The sequence below is a fragment of the Poecilia formosa genome, unplaced genomic scaffold, assembly GCF_000485575.1.
Source record: "Poecilia formosa unplaced genomic scaffold, Poecilia_formosa-5.1.2 Scaffold168, whole genome shotgun sequence".
Taxonomy (NCBI): Eukaryota; Metazoa; Chordata; class Actinopteri; order Cyprinodontiformes; family Poeciliidae; genus Poecilia; species Poecilia formosa.
The window spans coordinates 922,186-943,128 of record NW_006800107.1 but is presented as its reverse complement, the minus strand read 5'-3'; the positions used below and the strand labels follow the sequence as shown (position 1 = coordinate 943,128).

The following is a 20,943-nucleotide window of genomic DNA, read 5'->3' as shown; positions in this document are numbered from 1 at the left end:
CTTTGTAATCCTTTCACTGATTCAGAAAAGAAAATGTGATTCCTATTAATATTTGTCATGTTTAAAAGAAAATCCTCAATGAACCTTTATTTCATGTTTTTATGATTTTCTCCCTTTACTTTATCCAAAGCATCTTAATCTTACAGAAACACTTTTTTCAAACGTTATTTAGTCTGCAATTCTCTCTAAACATTTACCTTGAGTAAATATTGAAAGCATTTTTATTTAATGGGTTCAGCCAATCAGCTCTAAGGAAACTGAACGGCACTCCTGGATTGGCTGCCTAGCAGATACCATGTTAAGGTATTTAGGCTTCTAAAGTTGTATTTTCATTTGAATATTTAACTATATACCTAAAAAAGAAGAAAAAAAGTTGTAATCTGCACCATCAAGCTTCTGCAAAAGATAAAGTACTTTTTAGTTTTCAGGGAATTAAAATGTTCATTTTTACAGGGGACAAAAAAAAAAACTAAATCTTGAAGTAAACCTTAGAGCCTGAGAGTGATTTCCAAGAAAGCAGAAATGTTAGTTCCTTAAAGTTAATCACCGAGTTCCAAGAACAAATATTCAAAGTTTCTTGAAAGTAACAAACGTTAAGTTTCTTGGAACCTCAGATATTCAGGCAAGTAACTTAAGTTTAAGTAAAGTAACCAGTTAGTTTCTAGAAAGTAACTAAGTGAACAACAAATTATTAATTAGTACTAAATTAACATCTGAAGTTCAAAAAAGTAACTCAAAGGGATCCTGTGTAATCTAATAAAATAACCTGAAATGTGAGAAAGCACCAGGTAATTCCAGTCATGGTTAAAAAAGTAAAGTGATTTCCTGGAAAGTCTGTAAATTCTGGAAAAGTAAACTATTTAAGACATGAGAACGTCATGTGTAAGCTGAATATTCTGTCAGTTCTGGGAAAGAACAGCTTCAGGTTGCCACTCATCACTGCCTCCGATAATTATCGTCTGTATTGTTTGACAGAAAAAGGCTCTGATTTTTGTAACCTGACAGAAAGTTGGACGTGACGGTTTGTGCATACGCTGGTATGGAAGTGGACAGAAGGGCTGTGGGTGTGCGCTGGAAAATGGACAAGAGCAAAGCCTCACTGAAGCATAAACACGAATACATTAAAAGTACGAGAAGAGAAGTTTAGAAAACTGGCATACTGACGAGAAGGACGCAGGACAAGACGTCTTCATCATGTCTTCATCGCCTGGTGGGGTGGTTTAATGTCTGCAACCCATCATTTAGGCTCCCATAGTGAGCCTCACTTTATTTAAATTAAATCAACTTCATGGAAACAGAGAGCTGCAGTCAGTGATGGTTTACATGTCGGGGGGTTTTGGTGAAATGATATTTTGTCCTCTTTGGTTAAAAATGGTTTCAGTTTCCATTGAAACCTGAAAATGGAGCCGTAAATGACTGAGGCATTGCTTCCTGTTTGAGTGGTCTCTTAGGTAGAAAGAAAGCATGAAGTTCAGGGGGTTCAGGAACTTTAACTGGAGTGATTATGAGCTTAGGTTTGCTGGTTTAAAAAGTGAGCTCAGCAGTATATTATGGGGTGTAGAAACCACAGCAACAATCCATCTGTGGATTGTTCCCATCCACAGATGGGAACAATTTCTCACCCAGAGTTAATATGCATTAAATGAAATAATATTACCAAATTATTCTTCTACTTAAAGGTGAGATTAGTGGAGCCTTTAGAGACCGAGAAGAAGGTCTCTGGGTGATATTTCTAAAAAGCAGAGCAGAGCGACAGATAATATCTCTTGGTTAAACAGCGCTCAGAAAATATGGCCTTCTGCTCTCTTACAAAGTTAACGAGGGAAATCACATTGAACCATAAGTCTCTAATCCCTCGTCTGATTATCCTGCAAAATATGCTGACTGTATATTCCAAAGCATGGGAATCGTTTGAGACAGAGAAGGAAAAAAATGGAAATGTTAATAGAAAAAGTCTGCAAAGCAATGGGCCAGAAACCAGAGGTGGTGAGGAGAAGACGGTTTCAGGGAATAATGAATCAGCAGAACGAATGGATGGATGATAAAACCAGGACGCAGTTTCAGCTGGCTTCTGTCTAAATGTTGGACTTTTTACAAAAATGTTTGACTATCATTTCAGTTTATCGTCACTTTAATTCCCATGAGTTAGAACTATGTGGAATATATTTTCAAGTTGAATTTCAGAAGGGGAAACCAAAAATATTATAAAGATAAAAACAAAGCAAACAAAAATTAATCAAACCTCAAATTAGGGAAATTTTCACCAGCTTTTCCCCTCAGGAGGAGCAGCTTGCATCACTCACCACTTTTTAATTCTGGTGTTAAATTATGTAAATCCTACCAGCCTTAAAGGATGCTGATTTAAACACCCAGTGGGAGTTGAAGAATCTCCAGCAGAACCATTACAACATCGCTGGGCTTTTCCAGCCTAAACAATGGCTGCTTGGTCTTCATTTTAATTAAGTTTTAGTGGTTGTGGGATTTCTCTTTTGTCGCTGGATAAAGATCATGAGCCATTTCTCCAGCTACCTCTAGACTTGTGCACTTCTTTTGGTTGTATTTACCCAGAATGCCCTGCGCTATAGTGCACTTCCTGCTTTTGGAGCGATCTCCGATCTACTTGGCGTTCACATGTACATTCAAACTGCACCAGAGTTCACTTCAACCGAACAGAGACCGGGGTTTGTAGGCGGACTAGAGCTCAATTTTTGGTCCACAGTTTGATTACGCATTCACACCTCCCAAAATGAACCGACTTTCTAAGATAAACTAGAATTTGATTAAACGGGGCTCAGAAATAAAAACTATATAAAACTGTTCTATACCTACAAGAATCAAATATTCAGTTCCTTTGATTTACGAATGATCAGTGATGTGGACCGGCGTCCTTGGTAATGATACAGAGAAAAACATAACATTAAAGAAAAGAGTTATTTAAGAAATCAATTTTAACATAATTTTAAGTTTTGTAGACCAGAGCAGAAGCAACAAAAGTCACTTTAAGAAAAACCTTCTAATTAAATAAAAGTTTTTGTTTTCCTGCCGTAAAGAGCAGAGAGTCCACACTGGGCTGCTGAACAGAAAACACATCCATGCCGTTTAATTGGCTTCTTCTCCCCAGTCTGTTAGACACATTTAAATTGGATTCAATGAGCCCCATTTTTCTTCATTTAAAAATCTTGGACCGGGGCTTAATGTGCTCCTCACCCAGGCAGATTATTTTTAATTGTACCAGCAGTCAGGCTAAAGGGCAACAGCCTGGGTCGCTTACGCCTAACGTCACTCTGCAAGGAAAAAGCTAAAGATGCAAACTGAGTTTCTTCTTTTAGCTTCTCAGCAGGTAACTCTGGGTTTTAACAAAACAGTGTAAATTAATCCTAGCACCTCTCTATGCAGGAAATGATTCTGCTGAGCAGGTGAAACTAAACTTTTCAGAGACATACATTGTGTCATTAAGACGGCTTCAAACTGTGTCACCTCTGGTTATTTTAGGCTAAAGAAGTGAGCGAGACCGACCGACCTCCAAACGGCTCAGCAAGGAGCAGAACTACCAGAAAACCAAACGTCATTAGCATCAAACATTCAAACAGCTAAAAGTTGAGCAAAAAATTTATAAAAATTGGATTTCTATAGAATTTTACAAAAAAGTAAATCTGGTGCAACAAAAATTAAAAGCTTGAACAATCATCTTTTTTTGCTACATATATTTTTGTAAAAAAAAAAAAAAAACGAGAATTGAATTGATTGCTCAAGTAATACAAAACTAAAACATTTCTACGAGCTAGTATTTAGGATGATCACGGTTGCTAGGTAACAGGACATATGCCAAAGTATTGATGGAAATAAATATAAAACCATTTAATTTCATAGTCAATCACTTCCGAAACGATGCACCTCCTGGACAAACCCACAGAAAATATCGGCAGAAAATGAAGGAAAACCAATGAAAAAAAGTGAGAGTTACTGGTTACTATGGTGACTTCCCTCCTTTTGGGAGGAAAACGTTGGGCACACCGACAGACGCAGAGACTTGAAGCTGAGCCTGAAAAAAGGCTTCAATGTGTGAAAACTGCGAGTTTAATTCAAAAAATGATTGAACCGTGAATGTGGGAACCATCTATTGGCCACACAAGTAAAACTTTATGGGTCTGCCGTGTTTTATGTAGAAGATATGACAGGTTAAGGAGACACTTCAATTCCATTTGGAAAGAAAATGTCAGAGACAAAATATAATGGGAATTAATATGTTTGGGTGTGTGCTGGTGTGGCTTGACAGAAAAGTCATTGTAAGTGCATAAAACTGTCGATTCAGTCGTGTAAATTAGATTTTTCTGGAAGCAGTTTAAACTCTGACTGGTGTTTCTGCTTCACATTCTGCTTCCTCAGTGGTTCCACCAACATGCTGCAACATTTCCTGCAATCCTGAGCCAGTTTTGTAAACATGCTGTTATCCTGTTGTTCCTGATCAAACCGCATGTCTTAAAGTACTTTATTCATGGCTTTTTCCAACTCTTTTGGAAGAGCAGAAAACCACAAATTGTGCAGCAAACTAAAGATTAATGAGGCGATTTAAAACTTCTGAGCTGGGATCATTAATTATATTTAGGGTTAGTTTTCAACAATGACTAAAACTGTTATTGTAAATTATTCCCAGTGACAGGAGTTTCCCCTGCTGCATGGAGCATAGCGTTAGACTCCCCCTCTCCCACCTGTTGCTTAATGCTGCATTAACATTTTTGAAGACTATCCTCTTATTCAGGTAAAACTGTTTTAACCCTCCTGAGAACAACTTTGAAGGTTTCATTACAATCATTTTGCTGTTTTTATGTATTCTGGAGTGAATTTTTATCCATAATGTTTTTCTGATTTCTCTTAAACCAAATAAAATGATCTCTGTCCCTTCAGTTTGTTCTGTGGCATAGATTTTCAATAAAAGGCGTTTTTGGATACTCTGCTACTGCAATTTGATTTCTATTTTTATGCAGTTTTTCTAATCATTCCCTGGTGCAAAATATACTTGTCTGTTTTTCCAATGAGCTATTTTTCATCTGTTGTAATTATGTTCATTTCCATGTTTGGAATAGAAAAGTATGTAATTTTCAATGACGTTTTTGACTTTGAATCAAAAAGAAAGATTGATCAGAACCAGAGTTGCTGCCAGTTTTTGACACCGGAGAAGGTTTGGATTATACTCCAACATGCATATTTACATTTGCATATTTATGTAGAAAAATTATAACAAAAATGTTCTTTTTTTTTGACATGTTGAAATTCTATATAATTCAGAAAAGACTTGCTGTTGCATTTTCTTTCAATGAAAATCTTGTTTTATTATTTATAAATATGCACTGCAAAATGTTTTAGAAAGCCAAAGCAAAATCTATTTTAAAATTGTAAAACAAAGAAAAAAACAATTTGGTAGAATACGGCAAGCCGTTTCTACAAATATGGAAAATAAAGTAAACTAGGAAGCAAAGTTTAAAGCTCCTTGCTTTTAAAACACTGTTGCAGATGTTACATGCAGATTTTGCAGAAAATCTTACAGAAAAACCCCTAAAACAATCTTTTCTTACTGGGTTCAACCATTTCCTTTTTGGTTTTGTAAGAGCAAAAGTGGCCACAGGGAGCAGACCGCTGCTCTATAAGGAGCTAAGTGACAATTTTTTTAAAAAGCCTAAAATCTTTAATAACCACCAGTTTTAGAAATTATTGACTTAACTCCTGCAGGATTAAACAAATATCTGACAGGAGCCAAACTGGAATCTGATTCTTTTTCATGTGGTCACATTTTATGAAGGCTTAAGAGAAAAGCTTTGCTTTTATACGGATCTACAAACAAACATTGGTAAATTAGCACCTTTTGAAAGAGCTTCGCTCTACAGTCTGTAAATTACAGAAAACCTATGCCTGGTGTTCAGAGCATCAGCTCGTCTCCACTCTAACCACTAACCCTCAGTGTGGCTCGCCACCAGCTGCTAATCACAGTCTAGACAGCGACGAAGAGGCGGTGGTGTGGTTGGAATGATACGTTCAGATGGCCGACCCTCACCACCTCCTTCTACGTTCAGGAGAGAGAATCGGCTTTTTATGGAAACCCACCATCGTCCGAACATCTCACCAAACCCCCTGCTGGTGGAGGAGGCAGCCGCTGCCTTCGCCTCCACAACATTCAGTCACAACTTTATCAGAGTTTTTGATTCTGTCTCCAACTTAAAGGATTTTGGTTCTTTTGCTGGTTCTGACTTTGTTTTTACCTTTAATTTGTTTACACATTTGTATGGGAACCCATTTCTGCCATGAATAAAGAAGCCCAACAGGAAGTTGGAATTACAAGTTACAATTGTGAAAATAAGTCAATAAATATGACAATTATTGTCAATTAGGGTTGTAGAACTTATGGCAGAGTTTTAATTTAATAATTTCAAGTTTTAAAGTTATAATTTCGTTTCAAAGTCAATCATGAAACTGTCAAACTGGTACTGCAGTGAATTATAAGAAAAAAAAGTCATAATTGTGAAAATAAAAATTTTGAGTTGAGAGCATTGAGAAGTGATAATTATGAATTTTTAAGTTTGACATGAATTACAAGAATAAAAGTCATAACTGTGAGAAGAAGTCAGAATTTTGAATTTAGTCATAATTACGAGAATAAGACGTAGTCACTTTGTAATTTCAAATTGTGCTGGTGCTTTACGTGAAACTTAATTTATCACTGTGACTTCCTGTGAGGCTTTTATTCTTTCTTTCATGGCAGAAATAGTCTTCCATACACTTCTATGTTTTGTTTTAAAAAGCAGATAAGCAGAAAACCAGATTACAAATGATTATTGATTTTGTTTTTTATGTGACCTGTTTTTGGCACTTCAGGTGTTCCATACAGATATGGTTGTCTTCATGTGTCAGGGCAGACTCGCTGTATAAAGTGGATGACTGTCTAATGTAAAGGCAGCGACTGGGCCAGTAAAGTGTATAAACTATGACACAGTTTGTATACCACTCTAAACTCTTGTATGAACTGTATTATTCAGTTTCTGCTAAATTCCCACTTTGACCTTATTTTTGAAGTCAGATTTAAAATACAGAACATCTTAAAATCTAATTACTGTAAGGAGGCACTGATGGATGGTTAGACTGTCCTGTCTCTACTTCCTGTGCAGCAGTTTACCAACCGTCAGTGGCTTTAAGGTGATTTAGTCAATGAAACTAAATCTCTCTAAGACTTTGATGCTGCAGCTGTCACAGATAAAATCTTAATTCTTTGAGGTTCCAGTAAATGTCGTCTAAAAATGAGTCTGAGGTTAAAGGTCCCCCTGCTGTTTGACCAGGTTTTACTGGGATAAAGCTGTGAGGACACATATTAAAAAACAAATTAACCTCAGATCAACTATTTCTGTGTTTTAGTTTTTTTATTTTTGTTTCCTGTTCTGGTGACGGTCAAGTCCTCCGTGTGAATAAAAACCTTATCCAGTTTGAAATGGAAATGTTTCAGGGCCACAATTGTAAAAAAAATGAAATGAATCATTCAGGATGTAACAAACCAACAAACATCTCCAGGTTTGAACCATTGGAGACATTTTTAGATTATTAGGACCTTTTTAAACCAACACAATCAGTGTGTTTCATCCTTACCCTGCTGCTGGGCGTTGAGCAGAGATGGGTCAACGGCAGGAACCGACCGGGCAGCAGGGAGTGGTTTACCAGCTTCTCCTGGACAACAGCAACAAAGACAAACACTAAATGATCACGAAGTAACCGATTAAGAGAAATAAAAAGGTTTTCAAAGAGTTGGGCAATAACACTGCTCCTCCTAAATGTCATTAGACGGTAAATTTCCACCCCAGTCTCAGGTCTTTTGAAGGCCCATCAGGTTTTCTATCAACTCTGACCATCCTGCCAGCTCCTGCTGAAGAAACCCCCACAGCATGATGATGCCACCACCAGGGTTCACCATGACAACTGTGTTCAAATTGATCTGCATGTTCAGTTTTCCATGTCAGCCAAACAGTTTGTGTTGGTCCTGTTTGCTGTTTCTCTGTCTTCCGGATGCTTTTGTTCTGAAATCTTGCAGACTCTGTTTACTATTAGCTAATAACGACCAGAGGAATCAAAATAAACGGGACTGAAACAAAAACAGGGCATTTTGTAAAAATTTGTAAACATCACAAAATCCGTAATTTTTCTTGCACTTCAAAATTTCTGGAACAATTGGTCTAACTTATAAAATCACCAGAAATTACACTGAAGTTTGTGGTAGTTCAAACTTAAAAACTCTAAAAGGTGTTAATACTTTTAAAGGCTCTGAGCGGTTTCCTGCGCCTGTCGGTTGGTAGGACGTGTTTTGAGCTAATATGCCCTAAATACATCCACACTTTGATCTTATCAGTCTAACTAACATTTCTCCTCAAGTTTTGTAGCTATTTAAGATACAATTTTACCACATTTTGCTGGGAGAGAAGACACATTCTCCTTTAACACCTCCAAACAAGCTACACTTGTTTCACCTTTAACTTGCCAACACCTGAAATCCGGGAAAACTTTAGAACCTCTATAAAAACACTTAACTTTTCTTTAGAATATTTTAGATATGAATTATGACAAAAATCTAAAATGTTCCATGAATAACTAGAAGTCACGTTCCACAGAGAATCTGCAAATAGGCGGTGATACCTTTCCCCTCTGGCATTGTGATACTGTAAACCTGAATGCTGTGAAAAACAACAAATCTATGAAAAACCTGGGTAATCTTTTTCTGGAACTGCATTTTCTAAATTAATGCACAAAAAGACACGTTGTCCTTTTTGAGGCCCTCAGGGGACACATAACAGTTCTTCAGCATCCGTCTCATTTCCAGGGGAAAAAACACCTTGTCTGTCAGCACTTAGTGCGATTGGACGAGCTCCACGTTTACCTTTGACACTCTTTAATCTTAATCAACACTTTTTCTCTGCAGACATGTTTGACGAGATGCCAGCCAGACAATAACTCAACAAAGTGAGTGTTTGCACTTCTTGTGCCAGCTCACTGTGCAGAAAACTGTTCTCTTTAGCTAAACCGATGTCAAATGTTGCCTAATGGGAAGATAAATTAAGCTTCTTTCACACATGTGTTGCAGCAGATCTTCAGGAATCTTTCTTTTGTCTTCAGAAACCAAATTGCATCTTCAGACATGTTGCTTTATGTCTTTATGTCAACCTGGAAATAATGCAATGAGTATTTAGCAAACAACTTTCACTGCAGAGCCACTTATTCAACTTCAGAAAAACACACACTTGTTTGTTGAAAAGTCTCTGTGGAGGGAATATTAACTTTAATGCCAGAAAACTGAAAACAGATTAAACTCATTAATTTACAATGCAGTTTCTTTTGCTGGTACATGAAAAACCTGGAAATACTGCATCATTATCCTGCTTTTATTCTGAGGTCAAGTGAATCAATTCCAGCTTGAGATGAGGCAATACCTGACATCTGAACTCACATAAACACTGAAGCCAGAGTTATGAAATCAAAATATTGTTTGTGAAAATCTGCACACATAAGTATGGTGAGCAGATCCTTAAAAAACATTAAACTGAGCAAATCGAAGATAAAAGATGAGTCAGGGGTAAAAGAAACCTTCAGCTGATGAACAGGAACCAAACGTTCTGTCTCTAAGAAACCGTAAAAAAATAATCCAGGAGAGACTGGACACAGGTCAAGCAGATATTCAGTAACCCAAGGAGAGGACCTTGGGGGATCTCTAAGAAATCTGATTCATCAGCTTTGAATAAACCAAAGCAGCCCCAGCTTTACAACTACAGACACTATTTTAATGAGTTCCCATTAAAATAACCTCTGGTATCCACAGAGGTTAGGGACCACAGCCGCCTGCTGGTAGCTGAAATTCATGAATACTCCAGTATTTTCTAAATACGCTCGTTATACCAATGCAAACAAACGCCAGTCAGGAGAACGGTGACACTCCGTCTTTGTATTTTCAGCTTCAAAAACTGCATTTCTTTTGAATATTTTAGACATACTCTGCGAATAGGCAAATTTTCAACAACTAATCACTTCATGTTTCAAATAAACAGATGAATAGATGAATCCATGAACACACAAACAGGCTGTAAATCTCACTGTAAAAAATAAAATAAATCTAAAACGCATGAAATCAAATTTTGTTTTAAAAACATTTTCTGCTTTAATTCACTCCATCAGCATTTGATGCTGGGGTACCTCAGGGTTGTGTTTCTATACTGTTTTTGATTAAACTTGTGCAAAATATGAATAAATGATTATAGAGGGGTGTATAATTTTCTTGTGTATGTATAAGATCTTGTAAAATTTGTTTCATGAGATTCTAATCTCTTAATCATGTGGTTTTAGTTTCATTAATCCTAAACCAAGCATCTGTATTTAGTCTTTGTGGGTTTTAAACACTTGTCTGGTTGTCTATCGAAAACATTTCCTGTTATGTTTCTATCTCAGATATCAGGATAATAGGAAGGAAATGTTGAGCATAATTTTTGGGTAGATTAGAGAAACTAACTGCGAATGGTTCATGTGTTGGAGTGTAAAGATGTTCAGTGCCGTACCTGAAGGAGGCGGCAGCTCTGCCGGAGTGTTGGCTGGTGCGTGGGCCCCTGGTGGGATCTGGATGTTGTTGTAGTTCGATGCAGGGGGGCCCGTTGGACCTGATCCCGGATCCTGTGCGAAGCCGATTCCTGGAGCTGGACCTTGATCCTGATTCTGGTTTTGTGAAGGAAGATCTGCCCTGAAGGAGCCTCCATGTGAGAAACTCTGTCCTGAGAAACCTTCCGCTCCAAACTCTGAGAGGCAGAAAGAAAACACATTTGGCTTGTTTAAACAGCCTTCATAATTCATACCATGTTTGTAGATTTTCCCATCTTTGCCAGCAGCTCTAATATTAATCTGCTTTGACTTTTCACTGCTCAGAATTGCTTCTTTTACGTTTTTTCAGCCTCAGTGGCTCTCTGTGCATTTTAAAGCAGGAACTGAGCCCTGTTTCTATAGGATTCAGTGTAAGTGGGTTAATTAACCTCTGGAGAGCAGTACACTGTTTGACACACATTCTGGCTCCCACTCCCTCCACCACACAAATATACCAGTGGTGGTTACAGAAAGACCATTGTCTCCCCGCAGCTCCGCTCTGACTTTCCATTGGCTGGGAAAGGGACGTGTTGAGCAAGAGGAAAGGAATGGATGGAGGGTGGAGGTAGGGGGACCGAAGAAAGGAAACAAGTTCCACCGCCAGGCTGCAGAAACAGAAACGAGGTGTTGTCGGTTCTGTTACCACAGGAACATTTGTGTTCAAGCAACATGTTGCATTTCCAGCAGTCTGTCTACAAGTTTCCTTCTGGCTCTCCAGCAGATAAGCGTTGTCGTCATGATGCTATTTTTGGTGAGAAGTCATCATATGGTGAGAAGCATGGGAGCATGTATACAGCATTCGTCCCCAACCAGAAATAAACTGGGGAAAAGGTCTAAAAACTCAAAAATCTCCATGCATTTATCACATTGTTTATCAATTATGGTGATAAATTTTGATTTTGATTCATCACATAAGTTCCAGTTAATGAAGTTTAAAACTCCCAAAAACTGTCAAGTGATTCCAAGTGTGTAGGATGATTTAAACGATTGTTTGATCATAAACATCAGTGCCAGTTTCCCAGAGAGCTTGTCCTTAAAACCAAGACGAGTCACTGAGTCAAAGAAATGAGCGGACCTCCTGCAGAGCCCGTCTGTCTGCAGACTGAAACTCCTCGTCCTCACTCAGTCCAAACAGATTATTTCTTTTCCAAAACCCATCAGGAGGCAGGAAAGTAAAAATGGCTTCTGGTGAAATAGTTTGAATATATTGAATTCAGTCAAACTGTTTAAATTCAATTCATGGCATCATAACCAGAAATACGTTTTAGAAGAGGAATGGGCCTGGAGCCGGAGCGTCGCTGATGAGATGACAAATCAGCTTGAGAATTTATGACATTCATAATTAATCTGAAAACACCTCAAATATCTCCATGTTAAAGCTGTAAGTGAACTGGCAAGTGAAGCTCAGTTGGGACGTTAAACCGTTCTGAGACCAAACATTCCCCCAGGTGAAATTATCCCAACGTAATAAAGAACTGTAATATAAAAAATGTGCATTTAGGTGAGAAAGACCATAATGCTGATGACTAAAAAGACATTTTATGAGATATATCCTGCTTTTTGAAGAGGGTTGAGAATTCAGCAGAAAAATGATTTGGGTCACTCTTGCTTGCTGTGTGAAAGTAGCCATGAAACTTTTCATTAATATGTATATTTTCCTCAACATATACAAACATATTTGGTGTTTTAACTACTAAAATTAGCTCTAAGTGTTTTAAAAGGAGTTATTCCTCTTAAAAATGGACAGTTGTAGACACTGTCCAATGAAATCAGATGCAACCTTCAGTAAAATGCTCAGACGAGGGCGAGGCAGACAACAGCAGCAGCTATACATTAGTGGGGATAAACTACCATGACGTCAGAGAGACAACAGAGCATTCTGGGAAGAGAAAAACACACAAGCTGTTAAAGTGAGACGGCAACACCAGCAGACGTTGGGGTGTTTTCTGACAAGTTGATGTCATGGTAAAGCGGCCATGTTTTGGGGTCAAACAAACCCAAATGCATGTGGCCTGAGTGGGTGTGGGCAGCAGATGGGCTTCGTTTCAGGGAGGAATTTCTCAACGTAATTTCACTGACTTGAGAAGCATGTTGCAAGTTTCCTCTTCCACGGAGGGAAACAGGTTTCAGTCCAAACGTGCTTATGTCAAAACAAATGTCTGGTTCTGTTCCCAAGAGGCTTTTTATAGAATATCAAACTTTTATAATGAACTAAGAAAGTCAGAACAGATGTTGCAGATTCCCGAGGGTTGAAGGAAAAGCTCAGCGTAGGGTTGAAGTCATCTGGGTCTGGGATGATTCAGTGATTATAATGATTCACAGTCGCAATGAAAACACAGAGAACTAATCCTTTCACACTTAACCCGTCCCAGAAGGTCTGAACTCCTGAATCACTCTGATCCATCTAGGTCTCTAACATCCCAAGTCAAATAATCCGCCATCCTCTGTGATACAATCTCAAGTCTTTGACATGTTTTCTGTCATAACACACAAAACCATCTGGGCTGTTTTAAAGTGAGACTGTCACAGCTGTTAGAGAAACACAAGACTAACCCAAAAAAGATCTGAGGGATTTCCATCAAAAACAGCAGAGGAAGAATCCAGGAAAACAGAAGAAACCCAAACTGGACCGAGCGGGTCAGAAACATGTTGGCCTTTTCAGTCTGACAGTGTAGAAAGAAAGGGTGTAGAAGACTGATGCAATGATAATAACACAGTTAGTCTCCTTTTAGATCAACTCTGGTTGGTTTGGGTTTAGTTTGTCAGGTTTGGTTGGAGCTGCGTTAGTGATGTTGGCTGGACGGTTGGGTCCAGTTGCTTACTGGATCTCTTGGTTGCTTGGTCGATTAGTGGATTGGGTTGCTTGCTTAGTTTGTGTTTGGTTTCCTGGTTGGTCTGACAGCTCTGACAGCTTAAAAGCTGATGCTGTTTCCTTACATGATCTGTCTGCTGAAAGAATAGTGAAACTGATGTACGTTTCTGTGCCTAGATGTGATTTACAATGTTGAATAGGATAAAAGTCTCACAGTGGGCCATCGGTAGCATCGTTGCCTCACAGCAAAAGGTGAAAGGATCTCTGATTCACCCTAAATAAAGTTTTTTCACTGACATTTTACTTTGAAATGCCTCAGAGGGATCTGACTGATAAAAGGTAACGGTCAGGATAAGGATACAAAACAAGAAAAACACAAAGAAATAAACTGAAGACAGTCATCAGCAAAGGATGAGTATATAATGCAACAGTGACATTACCAAACTTAGAATTTCCTCCAAAGTTTATGAAAAGGACAAGAAAAAAAAATCTGGAAAATCTCGTGTCTTCGTCTCATATCTGGGCTGCAGTGTAGGACAGAAAAACAAACCTTTTGGGAAATTGTGCTGTGGTCAAAGTTGCTTTTTTTTTGTCTTTTTAACAAGAAATTTAGTCCACTGTGTGTGGGTAGAGGTCACAGTGAGTCTCTTATCTTTTGAATTACTTTCTGCAGAACCAGGAACAATCAACCACAGTTTCCAGTCCATTTTCCCCCAACAAATAGTTGCCCAAACAGTAGCTTTAAAGGTTGTCCCTGGGCATATCTTGTCGTATGAGCTCAAACAAAGGGGTTTTCCAAGGCTTTCTTTCTTTAAAAGGTTAAGTTTTATGGTGTAAACCTGCATAAAAGTTCATTGATTTTCAAGGCAGCAAAGGTCAGAGTCTTTAAGTTGATCTGAAGCTGATATTTCTTTTTTCTTTTAAGTCATAGCTTATTCACGCAATAAAAAAAAGACTTCCAAGGCTAAAACATTTAGATCCAATTCTAAAAGAAGAATAAAAAAAGAGTTGTTTATATAAAAAGCAGAAAGTTGTTGCCTGTGAGAACGTATTACATGACTAATCTACCCCTGACACTCTCCTAATCTTTCAGAGGCTACACCTTTGACTGCAGGCCTTTCCAGCTCCTGAGAGCTGATAACCAGAACAATGCCACGCCAGACTGAACACACACCGTCACACACAGATTAAAGCCCGCCATCTGAGGAAGTGTTCCTTAAAGAAGTGGGGCTGGGTGTTTGCCTTGTGGAGGAACAGACTGTATCAGAGGATCTCACCTGCTTCCTCATCCTCATCCATGCCGATGGGGCCGGACTGCGGCGTCTCGCCGTTCTTCAGACAGTTGTGGATGTAGGTGGCCTTCCAGCGGGCGTACTTCCGGTGCTGGATGTTCTGGAAAAGATTAAAACGTCCAATATTTTACAAGTAGGAGGTCAGTCTTGGAACAAAGTGTGACGAAGGAATAAATATTAATTGCTGAAGGATAATCACAGAGTCTTGAGTTCAAACTTTATTGCAATTATCATTCTTATTAACTGTAAATGAAAGGCTCTGTCTTATGTCATGAAGTCAGTTTCGACAGCCTTCACAGACAGAGCCGGTGTCTGGGTGTTTGGTCAATCGTTGTAAGTTTTTACCAACTCTTCATGTCTCTGAGTTACACTGGCCTTTTACTATGCTAAGATGGGTCTTAATGTAAGGATGTCTTCCATCATACCAACTTTGAGGCACATTTTCACCATAAAAAGCCTTAAATAGTTGCTTTCTGTGTCACTCCTATAAGAAAATGAATTTTCTGGATAACAGGCGATATAAAACTGGAGTCCTGTGGGTCTACAATAATCACAGTTGCTGTTTTTTAGTTTTGGTGGCAGGATGTTTGGAATGTGGGAAAAAAGAGCAGAAGGGGTAAAAAGGACCAAGACGGACACATTCACACTGACGTGATGCTGATAAGAGCGGCTGTAGAAAGACCTGCTTCTTCCAGATAAGTGCCATGTTCTTCAGAAACAATGGCGTTTCGGACGAGAGCTGTGTTTGTTTGGCCTTGGCCTGTCTAAAGGTTGAAGTTGGTCATTTCCAGCAGGGAAAGAAACACCGATGTGATATGAAACTAAAAAAGCGAAGGAGGGCGACTTTTCATGTGAACATTTCAAGTAACAGGTGACTAATGGAGAAGATATTCCTAAAAACAAATGTCTCTTCTGCTTGGGAAGCGACAGGGTAATGTCCAGCACGTCTCTCCCTCCATAGCCACCAGCAAAGCTGGCTAGCACCTAGCTTTAAAGTCCAAATGCTTGAGCGCATCTCTAAAATGCTTTTAGCTGCCTACTGTAATCATTTAAAACACCAAATATACCTTAATCATTAACCGTTTGAAACTGTTTAATGCATAAGTTAATATCTTGTCTTCCTCATCGCGTCTCTTGAAGGTAAAACAAATCAGCAACAAGAGAAATGAATGCCGCTCCTGAACTGGCAGTTTGGCAAATGCCAGCCAATAATATTAAGTAACATTATGGCCCTCTGAGCTTCCCAAGCTGAGATACATTTTCTAAAAAAAAATGCAGCTTGGATAGCCTGGTAGAGCTTCATATGCTCTATGAAGAAATCTGAAAATTTTCCACCAATAATGTGGAAGTTTTGCCATTTGTAGAGACAGAAGTGAATACAATTATTATTATTATTATTATTATTATTATTATTTCATTTAATTTTTTTAATTGGAAAGGCAAAATACAATTATTTTGTACAATCCAGCTTCCACCACAATGGAAGGAAGAGAAGGAAAAACATAACCCAATCCAGGGTTTTTGTATGAATACAATTATTTTAACTGTTAAAAATCCTTTTTTGCATCAAACGAACCTGTTAAAATTCTGATTTTCATGCTGAAAGAGTAGCACTGTGGGCTCCTGCAGCTCCACAGACAGGAAGAGACTCACAAAATCACTGAAAACATAAACAACACCTGAATCTTTATAATAATCTTCATAATCCTGCCTTGCTGCTGAAATGTGCTATACAAATAAAATTTGATTGATTGATTGGTTGATAATCCTTGTTAATTATGTAAGTCCTGGCCAGGCGGAGACATGCTCACAGTAACTCACACCTCATTTCACACTCTGGTCAGGATGAAACCTGTCCAACATGCAGCGTCAGGATTGGAATCAGAAAATCAGAGACATGAAGCTCTGCTGAAAAAGCCGAACCAGAACCAGAACCACCTCCGTGCAGGACCAGCGTCTGCCGGCCAAGTCACAGAGCTTTCCTGTCTGAGTCAAACGGTGAGAACAAAACTGGAGTTCAGCTGATGTTTTCATGACTCAGGAGGAGAGACTACAGCTTTGTTTTCTTCAGCCACACTATTGACGGACTGATCCATCCGTTAAGCCACTGACTAACGGAAAATTTGAATATGAACGTAATCGGAGGGGTTTTCACTTTGATTTACCTCAAATAAAACTACCAATATAACAGACTGCAGGCCTCATGAACACAGAAGCACATAATTATTGGAAACATTTAAAAAAATATCCTCTTAAATTAAGAAAAACAACAAAAAAAGCCCAACAAAAACATCCCTGAGACCCAATTTATGACCCAAAGTCTCTAAAACATCAGAATTTGCACATTTATTTTGTTTCTGTCTGGTTACATCATTCTTTTAAATATTCCACCAGACATTACCAATGCACTGTATCTCATTCACATTTTTATAAATGTTGGCTGATGCAATATTGGCTTCACTGGGGACAGTTTATGATAACTGTTTCAGGTTTCATCTGAAATATTCAGCAGGGAGACGAGGAATGGAGAAACATTTTAGATTCAAATGGAAACTTTACTGTTCAGGTTGAACAGGGAGAATTGAAATTCCTCATCTGCACTTTTTAACCTGATCAATTCAGTTTTGAAATGATGCTAAATGTGACGTGAAAGATCGTTTGACTTTGCACTCCTTATTTAGGATTTGTGCTACTTTAAATGTAATTATAAGCTAAGCTGGATAAAGTTTAAAATATATAATCTGTAGAAATCCATTCGATCCTCTAATATGTAGGAACGTGAAGAAATTACTCATTTGCTCTTCTTTAGCCATTAAAAGTTAGCAGAAAAAAAATGTTAAAGTTCTGATTTGTGCGTCGGGTGTCTGAAGATCTGAAGCTGCTGCTGTTCCCGACATGAATGAGGACAGAGCAGCATTTCCTCCAGCAGCTCCCCTTCAATCAGCCTCTCTGTGCTTTGTGACGATTGCTCCTTTTGATTTAATGTCCAACACCTTTGCCCACCATTTATCCCAGAATGCAGCGGGACACGCCAGGATCTTTGAACGCGTTTGGCTCTGATCACGTTGGGTAGTTTGGCTGAGCAGCAGGAGTTTGGTAATTGCTTACCACTCTGCACAGATTAATGGGAGGATGAATGAAAATGATCCTGGGAAGTTAGGTTGTCAACAAACGAGTCAAAGCTTTCAAAACAAACAGCTGAGATAGTATCAGATAATGAGTTTACCATCAACTGCAACAATAATGGTAATGCTGCACAGTCTGAGAGCGTTTTAAGCGATGAATGGAGCTGGGCTTTGTTTGAGCCTTTACTCTGTTTTATCCATAACTGTACTATAAACCCAACAGGGTGGGGGGAAATTATTTTGATAACTTAAAGCAGAATGAAACGACGCAGGTCGTTTTGTTCGTTGTTGCTGTCCGTTCTCACCCACCTCGTCTGAAAGCTCCCCAAAGACAGACAGAACGTCCATCAACAAGCTGGAGGTGTAGAAGGACTTGATCATGTTCCTGCAGAAAGAAACAGACGACACATCATTTTATTCATGTTTCTTCTGGGGTTTCACTTATTCAGGTACAAATCTTTACGGTTTATACGGCCTCCTTCCCTTTACTCTAACGTTCACCCTAAACTTTTAACTCCTGTCATAAAATACATGGATAACAAGCTTAACACAACACATTTTAAAATATTTTATTTCTTTTCTACTGCACTTGGAGAATAAGAAATCCAAAAATCATGAAAGAAACAGAAGAGCTAAAACGAACTACGTTGTATATTGTCCTTCGGTGTGTTTGTTTGAGAAGCTGTTAGACTGGCCGATGTGTTTATTGGATAAATAAATTCTTTATTTAGAAGCTGCTTTGAAAAGAAACATCTGCTAAATGATGTGGAAATACAGACAAATTACTCTGGCCCAGCGGCAGACGCCACAGCTGGAACTGAAATAGTTTGAGGGTTTTAAATAAAAAAAGACAAACAAAAAAGAAAGACCTCAAAGATTGCTGCTGTTCCCACTTCAGAAAAAGCAGACAAATGCCTAAAATGCAACATTTTGGCTCAAAAACATTCTCTTAAGTATGAAGATGCTTCAGGTTTGGACTTTGCAGCCACGTTTTGTGACGCAACAAGTTGATCTGAGCCTCAGCAATCTGTGGACAGAGACGCTGCATTTCTAGTGATCTACAGATCAGTATAGAAACTCTCAGCTTTCTTAGCATCTAATATCCCATTAAGCATAAAAAATGGCTTCATAAACTGGAAGCTAATAAAAATCTCTTGTCAAACTTCACAAGCTTTTAGGTTTCAACCCATTTCAGTCAGTTTTTCTGTCATGTTTTCTGTCAGGGAGCCGCCTGCTGCATCACAGCCGTTCAACGCCAAGAGGTTTTCTGGGTTTTAGTGGAAAACTGCTCTCATTTACATGACTTCAAAGTGTTGGTCGGGGGTTCAATGTGACGGATGCTCCGACTCCAGGCTGCAGGGAGACATTCAGACATGACGATCCCATTAGCCACGCTGGGTGCCAAGACCCAACAAAGTGCAGAAGCATGCATAAAAATGTTGGAGATGTTTTTGGTTAGATATTTTACTGTTTATATAAAAAGATTTTATGTCCGTCTGAAGAGTAAAAGAAGCTATGTTTAACTGATAAAGATCTTATTGTGAGACTAGTTGGTGAGAGATGGCCTGCATAACGTGTCCCGTTAACATAGCTGTAGAGTTAAAACATGTTAAAAGTTAAACTTTCATTGTTTCATGGTGAACTGCTCAGTATCAAACGGATTTTCAGTCCACACGGTTCCACTGAGGAAAATCCTCCCGTTGGCCGACTTTACTCATTAATGAACCAATTTGGATTTGTTTGTTCCCATTGTTTGTTGAAACAAAAGCAATGAAACAGACCCACCATGCTGCCACCACCGTGCTTTACAGTTGGTACACCAGCGCTTCCTGACATGTGACCAATTCCCTTTACAGCTTGAAATAAACATAAAATGTGCAACTGCAAAAATGAATAAAACTAAGACACAAAAAATATGAATTCAGCATGAAATATATGCATGGAGGAGCTGAATGATGCCTCTGACTTTAGCAGCACACAGTGGGTTTGTTAGACTGAACTTGGGCACATTTCAGTGCTCCAACAGGACAATGATGCCAATAAGAGACCAACATTAAGTTTTTGGAATAGCTTTCCCAAAGCCCTGACTGATACTTTGTCATGTCTCTTCCACAGAGCAAACTCTGCCAACAAGAGCAACCAAATATCCACCCAAAATGATGCCAGAAGCTTGGAGGTTCATGTTGAATTATCATCTCCAACGTGGAAAAAGACCAGCGCAAATAAAACATTGAAATGTCGCCACGTAGATGATGTTCATGGCGGTTAAAAGTGGATGCAAACGTCTGAGTTTGTCCCATCATGGAGGCAGAATGAAGGTGAGAAGATGAATAAACTCCATCAGAGGTTGGATGGGTTTCTACCAACTCACCTCTGAGCTTCAGATTGAATATAATTCTGTTTACTTATGACTGATTATTTGTGCCTTTGTGTAAACGCACTGCAGACGCCTGCTGCTTCTCATTAAACTGCAGGCTGTTTGCGTTCAGCGGAGCAGAAATGTGACTTGATCTTGTTAAACACAGCTGCAGGAAACAGAACGGTTCTGACTGCCTGTTTACACTGAACATCTCTGCTGTTATTTATCCTTTACAACCTGCTGCTTGCTCCTCACACCTACCGCTACCATTAGGAGGGAAATCCAACCCACCTGGCCTGGCTTTCATTAATGTATCAGTTGTGTTGGTAACAAGAGAGAGGCTGATCTGTTTTAGGGATGGAAGTACCAATCTATACGATCTTATAGAGGTTTTACTGAAGTTTCCATAAACAATTTATTAGATTTAGGAAAGTTTTGGGAGATTTTTACAATTATTTTTCTTTTATTCAAGAGCTGAAATGTAAATTAAGCTGCACATTTTAAACAGCAAAGCTTTATTGGAGAGTGACCACAGAATTAATTAATAAAATAAGCAATAAAGCACATTTTGAGGTAGCAACCTGGACTCATTTGCTAAACATTTAAAAGGTTTCCTGGTTGGTAATGAATGAAAGCATGGTGGTGGCAGTGTTATAATGTGGAAATAGTTGTGATCTCTCTTGAGGGAGCTGCACAGGGTCCTGA

General features: G+C 38.7%; 1 protein-coding gene across 1 annotated transcript in view; it reads right to left on the bottom strand.

Moving 5' to 3' along the window:
• Positions 1-20,943, bottom strand: part of vta1 (vesicle (multivesicular body) trafficking 1) — a 36,220-nt gene that overhangs the window by 4,965 nt on the left and 10,312 nt on the right. The window contains exons 3-6 of the mRNA XM_016677859.1: positions 18,189-18,273; positions 14,740-14,854; positions 10,575-10,808; positions 7,630-7,707 (exon numbers count right to left, since the gene is read on the bottom strand). Coding sequence (XP_016533345.1) covers positions 7,630-7,707; positions 10,575-10,808; positions 14,740-14,854; positions 18,189-18,273 — 512 coding nt within the window. The remainder of the gene's footprint in view (positions 1-7,629; positions 7,708-10,574; positions 10,809-14,739; positions 14,855-18,188; positions 18,274-20,943) is intronic.